The 12,938-nt window shown below is 37.7% G+C and overlaps 1 protein-coding gene across 1 annotated transcript; it reads right to left on the minus strand.

The window, feature by feature from the left end:
* Positions 1–1,815: 1,815 nt before the first annotated feature.
* On the minus strand, positions 1,816–3,469 carry epd (ependymin; the record flags this gene model as incomplete). Its single annotated transcript, XM_083927469.1, has 6 exons — positions 1,816–2,244; positions 2,356–2,437; positions 2,518–2,704; positions 2,804–2,941; positions 3,092–3,123; positions 3,331–3,469. The coding sequence occupies 6 exons, from the start codon at positions 3,467–3,469 to the stop codon at positions 2,118–2,120; spliced, it is 705 nt and encodes a 234-aa protein (XP_083783595.1). The 3' UTR covers positions 1,816–2,117.
* Positions 3,470–12,938: the final 9,469 nt, after the last annotated feature.

A 12,938-nucleotide genomic window follows, 5' to 3' on the forward strand; every position in this document is an offset into this window, starting at 1 on the left:
GTGACACAAGTTGTGGGTGAACTAATAACCTGACTTCTTTCAATTTAACACAAACATTAACTCCTGTCTTCTTAGTCCACTGTGTAACTCATCTGCTCAATTTGTCTGGTAGCCCAAATCATAATGACAGGTGATTACATAAAAACAGCTGAAATTCTAATAATATTCAGCCTATTGCATGTAAAAAGCCTGATGCCCTCTTATTTCATCCACTCTGTTTACTCTAAGTACTGTAATAGGCGGATAAACTATCCCAAAGCAAACTACATTAAAACCTCATTTTTGATAACCAACATCAATATATGATAATGTATTTATCTTTATATCTACATGTTTGAACATGATGGACAAATGGCCCACACTTAACTGACACCCTTAAAAACGATCCTACCCTAAACACAGTGTATCATCTGATGCAAACAAATCAATAAAAGCGCCTGTATCTTATTTTTGATTTTTTTTCAGACGCTAATAAGTGGTATTTACCCCCGAATGCATGGATTCCTGTTTCAGCATAAATGACTTAGAACAAGCCAAAAGTCAAATAAATAGCTGCTGGAGTTGCCAATAGAAATAGTTAAAATTCTTTACTGATAATGACACCAACTATATTTCTCACAATGTTTATCCAAACAAAATGCAGATCAGGGTAAGAAAAAGCTACACTTTATTGTCTTTTTACAAGTAAAAATTTGTTTCTCCCTTTTGGGAACTTTTTTTGCCTAGCAACTGCTTTTGATTGGACAAAAAGTAGAGGTGTGTTCGGTTGATACAATAAAACAATCAACATCATTTCTGATATAATTTCCTCCACTATGGGGGTAGACAAAACATTCACTAGATGTTATTCATTGTAGGGCTGTTGCAACAGAATGAATGTACATGGTACAATAATTCATATTAGTTTAGTGATATAAAAAGCATCCCTTTAAGGAAAAATGACAAAAATAATTTTAAATATATCTATTATTCCCACAGAATGAAGATTATTTGTTTCTTAATCACTATAAGGCAATGACCATGATAATTCCTTTATTGTCATTTTTTCTAATGTTATATTTTGTTGCTCAGTTCTACTGTGGGCCTGATACAGTATCATGACGCTTAACTAGACGCCCAGACCAGAAGACTCTAATTTATACAACTCACTGTTAATGCAACTTTTACTAATATATTCATGTGGATATTTGTAATACTCCGACTTATATAAATTCATATATACCAATATTCATATTTTATATTAATATATTTATGTTCATATTTAAAATCAATATTCTCTTATTTTATTTCATTTAGTCTTCTGTTTTGCTTCTTATTCATTTATGTTGGTATTTTTGGGCCTGTTAAGCACATTTGTCAGCTATGGTTGTTTTAAATGTGCTAATAATATTCTTACTTATATTAACACTGTTTAGATACAGTCAGATCTTAAAGTTCAAACTTTGTTCAGCTGATATTGTGTGTATAAGTTGCATTTTCCTAAAATCGTTTTTAATCAAATTACCAAAACCTAATTGTCACTTTATCTCTGGACAGAACATAATTAGTCTGCCATGTGTTGTACACTTTCCTTGATGGATATTTCTAGGGGACAGAGTACCAATGCACAGAGTAAAAGGACCTGGGAGTCAATGGTGGCCTAACCTATGATTTTGCCCCAGGGCCCTCTAGTGGATTAATCCAGCCATACATCTCTGAAATGGTTTGCTGTTTCTTCATACAAAACCTGCTTGTTCAAAAGTTGCACAAAGCCAAGTCAAAACACTTACTTATAATAATCTTGGATGAAAAAAAAACATCTCTTCACATCATTGACAGCTTTGACATTTTATTGTTCCATTAATCACATCTTACAGGTGTTGTAAGCAGTACCAACTTAAAAAGCCACCAAACTGTTAGTAATTATGACTAATTCTATAATCCATTTCATACCTCTTTCCGTCACATCAAAGTGTGTGTATACAGGATGATCCATTCAAATGCATATTCTCATAGGGGCGTGGAAGATGGAAACAGATGTGATGCAGTGCAGTGTCACATGAAAAGCAGAGAAAAGTCTAACGTTCTGGCAGGCCACACTTGGATAGAAGTTAAAGTTTCTGCTGGTGCGGTTTCATCTACATAAACTCATTGAGGAAGCTGTGGACTGTCCCTTCGGGCGTTTCCTCCAAGGGCTGTCCGTGACAAATGGAAGGAACCGCGAGGAGGTCAGGATCCTTGATCTCGATGTCCACATCTAAGAGGCTGTGAGAAAGGACATACATTATAGTCCATGCAGCTAACAGATACTAGAAAGTTACATAAACCTCCCTGTAGTGTTAAATGCCCCCAAGCATTTAAAAACAATTCACCAACCTGAAAATGAATGATGTGGATTCACAGAAGTAGATGGTGGAAAAAGGCAGACATCCCATTGTTACAGACATGGAATATTGGCCTGAAAAAGAGAAACATTCAAGTCATTCTCATCAAGTAAACGGTCACCTATTATACATATTATGTTATAGCATCACTCACCCTTCGTGCCTGGCATTGATCCTGTCCATACACTGAGTTTTAATCCCTCTCCTTCGATGGATGGATTCCCAGAGTTTATAGTACTCACAAACGTTGCATCATCGGGGATATCCAGAGGGTGCAGGGTGCATTGCAATGATTTTTTCTCACAGCTCTGGTTTTTGCTGTCAATCTCGTAGAATATCCCCTGACGGACGCACACACAGATTCAAGATGTCAATGTGCAAAACATCATCAGGTGAATGGTGACATTTGAAAAAAAAAAAGAGAGAAGAAAAGCAGTCACCTCATCGAAAAACATCAGCACATCCAAACCGTGTGACGTGTTCGTGGGGTGGCTCTCGTTTGATCTGAACCGTAGTTTCTTGCCCATTGAATCATACGTGAATGCACCGAATGCTTTCACATCACCCTTATGTGATAGCTGGTGTCATACAACAACAGAAATTCAGAGAGACAGAGAGAGAGTTTCCACACGTTATTTTAAAAGGTTATATATATACAGTATATATATATTCACACATATAGTACTAGAAGAACTATTGGTCTCGAAAAACCAATTTTGAAAACTCACCACACTCATGAATCCTGTCATATTGGGTGAATCTGAAAGACAATAGTGTCAGTTAGATGGGTCTATAACTCATGTTGATCACAATATATTAGACATTAGACACATTTTGAACTAATGTAACCAAATACTTTTGTTGATCGCAAATAGGAAATGTGGTGATCTTAAAGTCTACCTAACACATAGACAATTCAAAATCAAATAAGAAAAAGAACCAAAATGATGGAGCTACAAATTCTTACGACAAGGTGGATGGTGTTCTGCATTGGTGGTGGCAGTCAAGCACATGAAGACGAAGAGCGTAACAGCTGCATACATTTTCCTGGTCCAGAGAGAGTCACAAAATACAATTCGAGATGGCGAAATCAACTCCAGGCGCATCTGCCTTTCAGTGAAATTAATGCTGCTTTTATAGGGATAGAATCCAATGTAGTCAATAAGTATTGCGTAAAAACACCTAGGACTTCAAACGTCAAGCTGTGTAAACAAAGCCCCAGCTGGTGGTGACCCAGCAAAACAGTTTTCTTAAGCTATCTTTTCTCTTGTGATTGTGCAGCTGTCCTCAGATGTCTTTGTGCATTGTTTATCTCTGAGCCCTTCAGAGGTTCATAGACAGGAGGTCGAGACAGGACTACTATGGAGTTTAAACAAGGCTCTTGGATTGAAATAACCCCATCTCTAAATAATGATTTTTAGCTTTATTTAACTGTATGGTTAGCAGCTACCAATTTACTGTGATGCAACGGTTAAGAGGTATGTGCTTAGACCTACAGGTTTCACTGAAACTGAATCCTTTCTTTGAACGATGACTTTCTATTCAATAGTGGTAATGGACCCACATCTCATGTCACCTTGGGTTCAGCAAACCTACCTCTCGGAGGTAGTTGTAAATGATAAGTGGACTGCATTTATATACCGTTTTTCTAAAGCAACAACTTAACAGTGGTCAACCATACAAAACAAGTCAGCATTCACCCATTCACATACGGTGGCAGATGCCATCAGTAGCGATAAACATTCACACGCACGCTGAGCATTTTGGGCTTCAGTAGCTTGCCCAAGGACACTCTCACATGTAGACTCTAGGAGCGAGGGATCAAACCACCGGCTTTCTGATTCTACCTCCTGAGTAAGAGCCGCCCAGTTGCCCTGGTATAGATTTAGGATGGCTGCAGGTCCCTAAAAATCCTAAAAGATCTCCTCTAGACTTGCTTTGAATAATAATTTCTGTCACAAATGGTTTTCACATACATTATGGAAGGTCAAACATCCAAGTGAAGTAACACATTTAGGGGGACTTGATGTGTTCTCTCCAATAGAGTTGCTCCTACCTCAACTGAAACTGTCCTGCATGAACTGGAATGTAATTGTTCTTACACAGCTCTATATGTACAAACAAGGGATATTTAAGTACAATCCAGAAGTTTTTAGAGAAGTATCATTATGGCTACTTAGATCTTGGCTGAATACCACAGGAAAAGGGTTTTACCATCTGCCATAAAATGTTTTTTAAAGAACACTAGATATCTCCAAAATAAACTCTTTTTCGACACCAAAGGCAGAAAGTTTCATATGGACTAAATATTATAACCAGAAGAAAAACCTTTTTAAATCCCCAGTATGAAGCTGTAGAACAGGCTAAAGAGTCTTGGCCAGCGGGGATTCAGCCATCCTCCTAGAACACCCCCACCCCATCTTTTATAAGAGAGATCCAAACTAAATAGAAAGCCTGGGGAGTTTATACCAGGTCAACAGCACGAGCCAGATCAAAAATGTGTTGTTGCCTCAACTACACTTTATGGAGCCTTCTTTTATTCTTCTGCACAACAAAATGTCCCTGTTGTGTCCGTGCTTTCAGGCAAACAACTCAGTGCACTCGGTCAGACGTTTGAGAGACAGCAGTAACTTGACATGACTTAACCTCAGATGTTATCACAGTTTATATCTTATTCTCTGTGACCAGAATAAATGACATAACATTAATGTGATGTCAGTAAGTTCATTCGAATCTAAAAGGCTGTCGCCTGGGACCTTTGAATTTGCTCACTCTGCCAAAATGAGATGGAGTATAACAAGAAAAAGGCCGCATTTAGGCTACATACATAGGAAAAATGTTTCCGGTGCACTGAATTTGTCTTTTTCTATGTGATATGATGATATGGTAATTTGAAATCTGTATCTGATGAGGTTATAAAATGGATGTATTGTATGTTTGTTGTGTAACTGTAGTAAAAAATCAAAACAAATCAGTCAAGTCGGTGTGTTATTATTTAATCAATGAACATCTATGAACAGGTTAACACAACCAAGGGAGACAGATAATAACTTCATTAAACAACATTAGAATTTCTGAAGGCTTTATTGATATATTATTTATATTTATTGATATGACATGCAACATGTGATTAAAAGGTACTTCATTTACCATAAGCATTAGATACTTTCTATTCCAGAGGAAAAATGGGAAGGAAAACCTAACAAAACTAAAAGGGATGCCTGAAACCACATATGAATGAGACTGAAAATAGACTGAGAGCAACTACGTGTGTATGTCACAATGGAAATTTAACATATTACTGTATGAGGGGGAAAGGGGAGGGGTGTGTGTGTGTGTGTGTGTGTGTGTGTGTGTGTGTGTGTGTGTGTGTGTGTGTGTCTGAAAGTGAGGGAAGCCCTTCTGCTTATGCATATATTGTAACTCAGCATTTTCTCTTTCATTTTCTCTTTCTGACAGGAAGTCAGCTGGTTTTAAACCCTGACTCACCACCCACAGTTAATTACCTCGCTGTTTCTAGGAGTTCTTATTTCCTCATGTGACCTACGTATGTACTTTAGAAGTGTCTTTTATTTTTTATTTTTTTTACATTTTACCAGAGATCTGAAAACAAAAAAAACAACAACTTTAAAGTCCCTCAAAGTCCCAAAGCCATAGTATTGGAAACTAATCTTTCCCAGAGTTCGTGGAACATTTAAAACTAACCTAGCTTGTGAGCTGGTGTTCTCGCTGAATATAAATAAGGATGTTAAATATCTTGGTAACATGGATATGTGCCTTATAAATAAAAAACAGTATATAAGAAAAAAGTATTCTGATGCCGTCTGGATGTCAGAGATAATCATATGACTTTTTCTTGTAACCAGTAAGGAATCGAATGGCAATGGGGTGATTGGTATTGGTATGTGTAGAATAATTGGCAGCGCCGTCCAAGCATTAATTTTCGTCCGCTTATCCGGGTCGTAGGGGCAGCAGGCTAAGTGTGCTCTTGTGAAATGCACACATGTTGTCTTTTTGGAGTTTGAAACAAGCTTTGATTTATTGAAAAAGGTCTGGAGGTCATCAAAAGCAGACTCTAACCTGGAGAAGGCCAGGTTTGCAGTGCAGGTGACATACAGTATACTAGATGGTATACAAATTGACATTACAATGTTGGAAATGGTGGAAAATAAATAATAGTTTGCGTTGAGTAAGTTACAGGGGGCCTAATATTGATCCTTGTGGGACACATTTACAAACCACCTGGGAGCTCTATTTGAAGCTTTTAGTAACAGCTGCTCTCAAAACTCACATAGCTGCTTTGTATTTCTCGCAATACATATTTATTCACTTATTAAACTGGAATGATAACATAAAGAAAAGGTAACACATAGTTTATTTAAACCATCGGATCATAAATGTCTTTGGGGTTATGGGTTTACTGCATACAGAGAGTGATAAACTGTAGAAAAGATACAGAGCAAATGATAGTTTTACAGGACAGCGTGAGCTTTGTACCCTGCTGAACACTTGCAGCAACACCGACAACCTCTGCTCTCAGTTGTTCATAAGTACAGTACAAGGAAATCATGTAGACTTTCCTTCTGCCCACAGATATGCAAAGTGAAACTGCCACAAAGAGGTAGGTTGAAAACCAGTTAAGAGGAATATTTAAGGATTTTATTCAGATTTTTGGATATTTTGAAACTAATAGCACAGGGCTTATCTCAGAGGAAATGCCACAAAAATGATCTCATCTTTGCCCCGTCAGGTTGTCTTAGTCACACTGCAACTTTTCTTGACACAACATGAGACATTTTGTTATACCTGTTAAATATTCTGAAAAATGTCCCCTACTCTCATTGTTACCCGATCCTAATGTAATGGGAATGTGTTTTAATTCAAATTCTAATTAAATTAGGAATTAAAAGTATGAACAATCCTCAGACAAAACATTGCGACAAAAATGTTTTTGAAAAAAACTTTTTGTCAACAGAAGTCTTATTCTATAAAATGTTGCTGTTATAATGATGTTGTGAATTACATCAATCACATCCTCTGAGAATACTTTCTCGTTGAAAACGGGGCATAAAAACAGACTTAGTAAAGTTTATATAACTCAACTCACACTAGTTTTTTTTAATCAGTGTTGAATGAATCAAACTATTCTCCACAAGTGCAGCCTGAAAATCAAATTCTAATGACAGATCACTTAAATCGATGACATATAAGTGCTGGAATGTACACAACACACAACTATTGAATAAGTAAAAGACCAGAACATTCAAAAGTTATTATCATTACATGTGCAGTTGTTCAAGAGGATCAGCAGTCCTGTTTTGTACACTAAACAAATGTTATCCAATAATTACATGCATTGTACACATTCAACTATATTTCTTTCAAGTTCGCTGATCAATAAATACAATTTTTAATCAACTCAGTGTTTTCTTAGATTTTCAATATGATGACTGTCATCATATCAATATCCCCCCCAGTTGTCATTCCTTTGAATGTTGGGTGACTTCCCTTATGTGCAGATTCATCTCTGGTTGGGAATTTACCTCCAAATCAACCTCTTCACGGTTGTGCAATTTTCAGGAAGAGAGCGTTGTTCCTTTAGCCTCAAGGAAAACCAAAGAAATATACTTTCAATAACTCTTTCAATGATATTACCAGGAGTACTTTTAAAGAACATGGCAGGATCAGACTAAATAATGTGACGGAAGGAATCTAAAGTAAAAATCTACTTTAAATTGCGTTTAGGTTATGACTGCAGTTACTCTGGATGAGTTGGAGACTAAAACCCAAAAGCACGACAAAGAAGCAATACATTTAACAGGAAAGGAGAACAAATCTGACGAGGGGTATGCAGGATAATCAGTTAAAAGACAGTGGTCATGAAAAGTTTATTTTTATTTTTAACATTAACACTGAAGCCTGCTTACACTCTGGCCTCTGCTGGTCTGCCATGTCCCAGTAGGATGCCAGGTTTGTCACACAATCGTTTTTTCACACTTAAAACGTAACTTTTCAATACCATGTCTCACCATTAAACAGACAATTGCTTTTCGTATTACAAGTTTTCTGAAATTGTATGTATAAAAATGAGGTATTATCTTATCAAATACAGTATGTATTAATGCATACATTTCCAGAACAGAAAGATTGGTCAGAAGAACATTGGATAAAGCCATGTTAAAAATGTTATTTTGTTGACATATTAGAGTCAAAGGTTTTTACAAAGGGAATTTAAGATATATCATTTTAATGCTCCATAAATCAGAAAATACTCTCAACAGCCGATATATTTATGTAACTGAAATGTTTGGTGTATGTAAGTGATTTCTAGCTCAGAATGAGAAAAAAAGTCATTATGAGAAATTGGTGTTTAAATACAGTATTTGTATTGTATAAAAATAATAATGTTAACTTATAGATATCACCATAAATTTTCTCCAATTGATTACTGACATTTAAACAATGTTTTTTCACTGTTCACTCAGCCCTTCAATTTGCAGATGCCTCAGTAGATTCTTGTATAAAAGTAAAAATACAGTAAAGCAAAACACATATATTACATATGACACTAATATCATCATCCTCTTTATTTGAAGAGAACAAACACGCTGCAAAGAGCTTCACACAAGGCAGCAATGAAAACCAACAACATCATAGGTAAATGGAAAAACATCTTAGTCCACTAAGATATTAGGAACAAGTGCCAGCGAAATAGAACGCAAGACGTAAAAACATTCAGATGTTTGGGATAAGGGCTCCAATAAATGTATCAAATAAAATTACAAAGACTCTGCCCCCTCTAGTTTCAAGCTCATAGAAGATGCTAACATATAGTTAAATACAGCGGAACAGAAATTGCCCTGACATTGGGAACTTTGATAAAACACGTATTTCCCAAAATATAGGGGCCTTTTTGTGCATTTTTCTCTGTTTTGTTTTGTGAGATTTCAGCGAAACTGTGCTAGTCATTACTAATCTAAATCATGAGACTCATCAAATTTCCCTTAAGATGCAAAGTCAACACTGAACTTCACTACCTCTTGAAAGTAGTTGAGATAGTAGATTTCAACAGCTTACTGTCACAGTTAAATGAGCATGTGAAACTCTGCAGGAATAAAGCAGTTTAATTATTCATACATTTTTCATTTATTCATCTTCTGCTTCGGTTTCAATATTAATGGTCATCCTCTCAGTGAAAAGTGTCTTTTTAGCCTGGTTGCAAATTCAAACCATGGAGAAAATTTAAATGGAAAATAATTACTAGATTCCCGAGAACACCAGAAAATAACTTCCATGTTGGAGGAACTGTGGAACACACGTCGCCAATCACACCGATATGTTCTGCAGGGGCACCTTTGGGAGTAATACCTGAGGGGTTGGATGGGAGTGACAAGAAATACCCTTTAAATATATTTAAATATATTATTTACATCAGCCCTTGAAGTGTATAACCATAAGGGGGCTGAAACCAAATCGAACCACTTACAATAGAAAGTATGGGACCCTTATTACAATTAATAGATTTCAGATCTTCTGCTCAGCTACGAACCATCCAGACCTCTCAGATTGTCTGGGACAGATCTGCTCTGTGTGCCCAGAGTCAGGACTAAACATGGGACAGGTCTGCTCTGTGTGCCCAGAGTCAGGACTAAACATGGGACAGGTCTGCTCTGTGTGCCCAGAGTCAGGATTAAACATGGGACAGGTCTGCTCTGTGTGCCCAGAGTCAGGATTAAACATGGGACAGGTCTGCTCTGTGTCCCCAGAGTCAGGACTAAACATGGGACAGGTCTGTTCTGTGTCCCCAGAGTCAGGACTAAACATGGGACAGGTCTGCTCTGTGTCCCCAGAGTCAGGACTAAACATGGGACAGGTCTGCTCTGTGTGCCCAGAGTCAGGACTAAACATGGGACATGTCTGTTCTGTGTGCCCAGAGTCAGGATTAAACATGGGACAGGTCTGTTCTGTGTCCCCAGAGTCAGGACTAAACATGGGACAGGTCTGCTCTGTGTGCCCAGAGTCAGGACTAAACATGGGACAGGTCTGCTCTGTGTCCCCAGAGTCGGGACTAAACATGGGACAGGTCTGCTCTGTGTGCCCAGAGTCAGGACTAAACATGGGACAGGTCTGCTCTGTGTCCCCAGAGTCAGGACTAAACATGGGACATGTCTGCTCTGTGTGCCCAGAGTCAGGACTAAACATGGGACAGGTCTGATCTGTGTCCCCAGAGTCAGGACTAAACATGGGACAGGTCTGCTCTGTGTGCCCAGAGTCAGGACTAAACATGGAGAGGCAGCGTTCAGTTTTTATGCTCCACATATCTGGAACAAACTTTCAGAAAACTGCAGGTCTGCTGCAACTCTTAGTTCTTTTAAATCAAGACTAAAGACTCTTCTATTTGCCGCTGCTTTTCAGTAAACTGCACTGTAACTTCTGTAACTGTAACCATCTTTTATTTTTTTAAATGACCTTTTAGGCGTTTTGAATCTTTTATATGTTTTATGTGTTATTTCTCCCAATGCTTTTAATGTTTTATGTGAAGCTCTTTGAATTGCCTTGTTGTTGAATTGTGCTTTACAAATAAACTTGTCTTGCCTTATTAGATGGAGAAATATTCACATATTTGTTAAGGTTCCGAAAAACCCCATATTTATTAGATGATAGGGCCCTGTCATGGTCTTGCTTATGCACAATGAGGCTTATTAATCAGTGGATTTATTCATTGTTTAAGTGCACATTTATACACATTGTTGTGATTATAATGTCACCCTTAATAACATGAATTATATCCGTTAATAAAATAGGATACCAAAACACAGAGCAGTAATAAAAGTGACATATTGTTGAGTATTTTACACTCAGATACCCGTGTGCTTTCCTTCCTTATCTGTCTGTCAGTTTGCGTCACATTTAACTTCACATACCCTGGTACACAACCACACTGTACCACATGGACTTAATCACAAAATGTGAGTAGAAACTGTTTATTATATCAGTTTAAAATACTGCTTTAAATAATAGGTATTGTAGACTAGAACTACCTAAGCATGTATCAGTGCTCCTGAAAACATTCCCCATGTACAAAAAATAAATAAATAAATCCAAGTAGCTGCATTTTCACTGTTGCTCACTTCTGCCTGAATCATATTGGTGACCACAAGATGCTGAAACAGAGAGAGAGAGAGAGCGAGAGAGCGAGAGACAGAGAGAGAGAGAGAGGCACAGGAAAAAAAGAAAAAACTCCAGATCTGTCAGGAACCGAAAGCAAGAACATGACAAATATATAAACAGTGCATGAGCCTCACTATAGCATGAAGGTATCTTGCTCTTGTTCACTGCTCCTCCAAGGTAAGCCCATCTTACAACAGATACATAGACGCATAAGACATTAGTTTGATGGCTTGAGTATTTGTCTATAAAGAACTACATTAATTTATATTTTAGTTTTTGGAATGATTTACTGTATCACCATGTGAGCAAAAATGTAAAAAAAACAAAGAAAAAACAGCAGGTAATTCTAGAGACAGATGCACAGTGTGTTTGTGGCAGTGCATATACATGTAATCTTTTGAGGGTAACATTTTATTTTTAGGGCACACTCAGTGTTCACATCAAACAGCCTGACAGCCGCAGTGTTTTTGTCTGCTTGCTAATGGCTGGTGTCCATACTCAGCTCATTCCAGCAACTTTTGGGTAGAAGTGAGTGAGCTTTTGTTATTATCAATAATTCAGGAAGATCCTCAGAGAGCACTGTGATGGTTGAAGTGAATGAGAGACAAGACTGTGTTGCACCATCAACTCAGACCAAAGTGTGTGATGTGTAATCGGCCGATTAGGACTGAGGTAACTTGCACGGACAAGCTAAAAAAAAGGAAATAATGCTTAGAAAATGCTTCCTTCCACACCGAAACAATACAGAGGGAATGAAGACACTTCTGTTTCCATGTATGTGCAATCAGACCCACTGTAGTTTCAATGAATTGCACAAGAATCAAAGCATGCATGACGATACAGCGTGGTGTAGGATGTGGTGTGGATTTTCTTTCAGAAATATTAATGGACTTCCTTTCGGACACTATGCGTAACATTGTCTGTTCCCATAAAGAGAATCACTGTACTTAACCAGAAGCGCTGTGTTGGAAGTGATACTGTAGGTCAACCCCCCTTTTTTATTTTTTGTTTGCAGTGTTGCACATAGAAGTTAGCCATTTTATACCTGAATGTGATGTGATGTCACTTACTCATACAAGATAATGAGCTTTAAACAGTAGATGATAGCCTGTAACCCATATCTCTGCTCATGTTTCAGATGACTGTTTGGTGTCAGGCTCTCGTCCTCCTTTGCTGCGTACTGAACTGTGTGGAGTCCTCTTCTCCATCTCCAGTCCTCCAGAGGAACAAATACAACAACTCCTTTCGTCTCACGAGGTCTACCCGAACCCGCGTCCAGCAGCTGCAGAGGAAATATGTGAGTACTGAAGCCTACTCCCTGCTCTCCTGACTGGCCCGCTCATTACTGTGAGCTCTGTATCACAGCCAGCATTAGCTTTCCCTAACTACAAATATTTAATGGTT

This window comes from Echiichthys vipera, assembly GCF_963691815.1.
Source record: "Echiichthys vipera genome assembly, chromosome: 14".
Classification (NCBI taxonomy): domain Eukaryota; kingdom Metazoa; phylum Chordata; class Actinopteri; order Perciformes; family Trachinidae; genus Echiichthys; species Echiichthys vipera.